Genomic DNA, 4,814 nt, shown 5'->3' with positions numbered 1-4,814 from the left:
TTCTGTGTTGTTGTTGGCGGAGCTCCTTTATTGCACTTCCACCCGATCCGCCATCTTGTTTGTTCTCTGAATTACATTATTTGTTACCAATAACATACAGTATGCATGTCCTGTATAAAATAAGTGCTAATTGACTGTGTTATCAGTAAAGCTTTGAGTCTTAAGGCTATTCGTAGGTAAGTTTTGGGGGAGTCAAAAGTTACACTGGAATTTTCAAGTATGCAGGGGATCATTGCTTCTAACCCCCAAGTTGTTCAAGGGTCCACTGTGTATGTAGCTTCTGATTAAGTAGGTTGGAATGAGGACTGATATTTTCCATTTCTGACAGTCTCCCAAGTGATGCAGATACCATGGCTCCATAAAATAGAGTTTTTGAGTCGCAAAGATACAAAGGTCTATTTACAATCTGTAAAATCAGAAAACCAAATAACAATTCAGTTTTTATGAATGGGTCCCACAAGGCCTTAGTTTTTAGTTTAAGCTTTATTATTAAACATTAATCCTGGTGTGGTGCTATAGGATAAGCACTGGATTGCAATGTCGGTTTGTACTGCAAGGTTGGTGGTTCAAGCCCACCAGCCACTCCTTAGAAATCTGATACAGGGTCGCTATGAGTTGGAAGCGACTTGATGCCACATAACAAGCAACAACAAATTAAACAGCAACAATAACAAAAAAACATAACCATTCGCACTGCCATCAAGTCGCTTCCTGCTTACAGCAACCCTGTAAGTCAGAGTAGAATTACTCCTTAGATTTTCCAAGACTAAAGCTATGTGGGCACAGACAGGCAGCCTCATCTTTCTCCTGGAATGGCTAGTGGGTTTGAACCCCAACACTTACTCCACAGTGCCAAAATTGAGGTGAAGAAAATTGAAATAGAAAAAAAATCTTTTCTTCTTTTTTTTTTTTCATTTAGAAAAAATTTGGTTGTCTTTTTAAGTTAATTTTTATGTTTACATCTTTTTAAAACTCTTAGACAAGCTACAAATTTACCTTAACTCTGGTTGTCACCCTTAGGCTATTTCAAATTTTTGTTGTTAAGTGCCATGGAGTAGATTCTGACTCATAGTGACTCTGTATAGGGTTTCCAAAGAGCAGTTGGATGGTTCAAACTATCCTTGCAGTCCAGTTCTTTATCCCATAGCACCATAGGGAAGAATTAATTCAATTTGTAGAAACTTTTCTTAGAAGTGTGTAAAACTAAGTTTTTAGTATAAATGTTAAATTACTTAGTTTACTAACTTCATTTTCATGATCACAAAAGATAGCAAATTTGCTTTTTAATTTGAAATTCAGATTTACACTGTTGTTTGCTGAGCGTTTTATTGTAACTACCATCCAACCTAATGGGATCTCGTGTTCTGATTTTATTTCTTTCTCTGAATAAGGGACCTCTATCCCAGGCCACCAATCACAGTTCAGATGAAGAAGATTCTGGGGCAGTGGATGTAGACCTGAACCTGGTCTCAAACATACTGGAATCCTATAACTCCCAAGCTGGACTGGCAGGACCAGCTTCCAACCTCTTGCAAAGTATGGGAGTGCAGCTGCCTGACAACACTGACCACAGACCCTCAAGTAAGCCAGCAAAACATTAACCAGAACTCCCAGCCTCTTTTTTCGTCTGAAATAAATATGTAGTCTGCTTGTGTTCATTGCTATCTTAAGATTGCTCATTTAGTAATAATCTTTCTTCACTGTAAGTTTCACAGGGTAACTTGTCCATGAGTCCCAAATATTGCCGTCTGTGCACTCTTTGTGAGCTCAGTTCTGGGTTGCACATAGGTACTGGCATTGCAGAAAAATGGAGAGAAATTAAGCCTTTGAGCATCCCCTATATTGAGAAGTTTACAGACTCCATGTTAGGGACACAGTCTACTGCAGTGCACCCTCAGCATGTAACCACCATGTAAATCAAGGTGTTGAACTTATTTTTTTTATAACAACTTTATTGAGATATAACTCATAGCATCAAGTTCACCCATAAAGTTTATGATTCCATGAGAAGAGAATTCAGCAGTGAATCGTTAGAAAGATTAGTAAGATTCTAAATTCGAATGCTTTTCTATATATCAGCAACAAAGAATTCAAAAGACACCATTTATCCCAGATGGGATAATTTGAACATCAAAAATAATGACTAATTCTCTGAAGCATATTAAGCAAATAAAAGCCCTTGAATTCATAATGAGGCACATGGAGTATCAAAAGAGATTCAAGGAGAAAAATATTGAAAGAGAAAATCCATGAAACTCATTAGTTACCATTAAAGGTTGCCATTATGTTACCATTATGCCATTAGTTACCATTATGGCATCAATTTCTTATTCTAAAAATTGACAATGAAAAAATACGCCTGTTCTGCATGAAATGAAATAGCACTTAGGATCAGGGAACTCTTCACAGAAAAACTACCTAATATGAAAGGGATCACATAGAAAATCACTAGTGTTCAGCTCTTAAAAGAATTGATTTATGGTACAGTTACAGAATCAGTCAATAACTTTAACATGAAAGAAATTGGGCTATTAGCCTGAACACACAAGGGGAAAAACCAGGTATTCTGTGCCCATTCCTGTGATGCAATATGAAGTACAAAGTACTGATTTAAAGCTATTCTTGCCTAGATGGTGGACCTGTTCCCATCCTAGTCTCTATTTCCATCTTCTAGATTATAAGAAATTATCTGGGAATAGAAGAACAAGTTACGTGATAATGAGGAAGTAACAGAGAAATGCAGGATGCAGAACATTTTACATAACAACTGACCAGTTTTTTTGCCTATAAGTTAATGGTACTTTGGGGGGGAAAAAGACAAAAAGTATATCTACTACAGATATATTGGGTAAATTTGTTTGTATTCTGATTTCAGAAGTTGTTTTGAGATGGGAAATTTGAATATTAGATAATACAAAATAATTATTGTTAGACCTGACAGTGGCAGTGAATTAATATAAGAAAATACTCATTTCTTAGAGATACATACTGAGTTAGGAAGGGTAAAATTATGTGACGTTTATGATTTGCTCTAAAATACTTAAGTTAAAAAAGTCGATTGAGGTGAGGTAAATTTTTGATGATGATGGCTGTGCTGTTATTGTTAGCTGCCTAACTCATGGCAAACCATGCACAGTGGAATGAAATGTTGTCAGATCCTGTGCAGTCCCAGGATGGACTTCAGATCAGACTGTTAGGATCCTTAGGCCTTTCATTGCTGATTTCAGAAGGACAAGTATAAATAAAAAAGCATGAGGGACTTCAAAAAGTTCATGGAAAATTCCATTCTCTTTTCATTCCTTTTTTCCATGAACTTTTTGAAGCCCCCTTCTTTACTACTTAGCGTTCCAATTCTTAACATAGGTTTATTCCAGATGAACCACATTTGAACGTGTGTGCAGTCAATGGGTGGTTGCAAACAAGTTCTCTCAGTAAAATACTTGTCTTAGTATTGTTAGGATGTCTTCAAGAAAAAACAGCTATTTTTTGTGCCCAAAAAAGCCCAACAATTTTGAGGTCAAGGCTAATATCAAACTTTTATTAAATCTCAAATGGACATCTTCCTAAATTCTTGAAGCTTTGCAACAAGTTTACAGAGATGCTGCCCCACATCAACAGCATTTAGATGATCAAGCTGTTTAAGGAAGGTCAGGAAGACCTCCAAGATAAGCCGAGAGGGAAGACGGTTGACAAATGAAAAAAAAAACTGGCTGAAGCCCAGAAATTGGTAGAAGCAGCTGGAAGAATTATCACAGATGCAATAGCTCCTGCAGCTGGGATGCCACATGTTTGGTGTTTTCAATTTTAAGCAGACATCTTAGCTTCAGCAAGCTTTCAGCTAAATGGGCGCCAAAAGTGTTGCACAAAGATCTTTCCGTCAGTCATTTAAAGAAGATGGAAGCTAAGATGATTTTATGTAACAAATCATAACCAGGGATGAATCTTGGATTTACCGGCACAATCCAAAGAGCAGCGACCAAACAAAATGGGCCTCCAGGGAGGTCTCCTGGGCCAGTTAAATCCAAAGCAAAGAGGTCAGCTCAGAGGTTATGACAACTTTTTTTTGTATTCCAAAAGCATAATCTTTACAGATTTTCTCAAAGGATGCAGCACAATCACATGGGGCTAACATGAAGAAGTTTTAAGAAAAAGGCCAAGAAAGTTGTGCCAAAGAATTGTTCATTCTGACAGTGGACCTGCTCGTTCACTGAGTGTAGCAACAGCTGTCCTCTGAGAATCTCAGTGGGAAATGTTCCCCCATCCACCCTACAGCCCTGATCTTGCCTCTTCAGACTTTCTTTTCCAATAAACACTTAGAAGGAACACAATTCGAGTCCCTCTAGGGTGCCAAAACGAATCTATCTCAGTGTAGTCTCCATTGAAAGCTGTTCACATACCAACATGCATGACTTCATATGGGGATTTGCTATACTAAGCTCAAAAATATTTACAATAACATCTACAACTGTAAAGGAGACAACTCAAGGAGAGGTCTGTTTTTTTTTTTTTTTGTTTTTTTATTTAAGATTTTTATTGTGGATTGAGTGAAAGTTTACAGGGCACATCATCAGTTTTACATTCAACAAATTATATACCTTGTTTCATTACACTGATTATAATCCCCTCCATGCACCACCAGTTAACAGTATTTCTCTCTATCCACTTTAGCTTTTTAACAAACAAACAAAAAAAACCACTCAGGCATATATAATAATTTACATCTTCAAAGGGCACATTCTGCAAGTCTGCCTCCTGGCCACCAGCTCTTAGTCCTTCTCTTCTTAGTTGATGAATCTAGAGTCCTCAGCTGCTCC

General features: G+C 37.3%; 1 protein-coding gene across 1 annotated transcript in view; it reads left to right on the top strand.

Moving 5' to 3' along the window:
* ECD (ecdysoneless homolog (Drosophila)) overlaps nt 1-1,601 on the top strand; it is a 34,099-nt gene extending 32,498 nt beyond the window's left edge. The window contains exon 13 of the mRNA XM_006837470.1: nt 1,392-1,601. Coding sequence (XP_006837533.1) covers nt 1,392-1,601 — 210 coding nt within the window. The remainder of the gene's footprint in view (nt 1-1,391) is intronic.
* The last annotated feature ends 3,213 nt before the right edge of the window (nt 1,602-4,814 follow it).

The sequence above is a fragment of the Chrysochloris asiatica genome, unplaced genomic scaffold (assembly GCF_000296735.1).
Source record: "Chrysochloris asiatica unplaced genomic scaffold, ChrAsi1.0 scaffold00020, whole genome shotgun sequence".
Lineage (NCBI taxonomy): Eukaryota > Metazoa > Chordata > Mammalia > Afrosoricida > Chrysochloridae > Chrysochloris > Chrysochloris asiatica.
The sequence above is the reverse complement of the archived record's forward strand: the minus strand, read 5'-3'. Positions and strand labels throughout refer to the sequence as shown.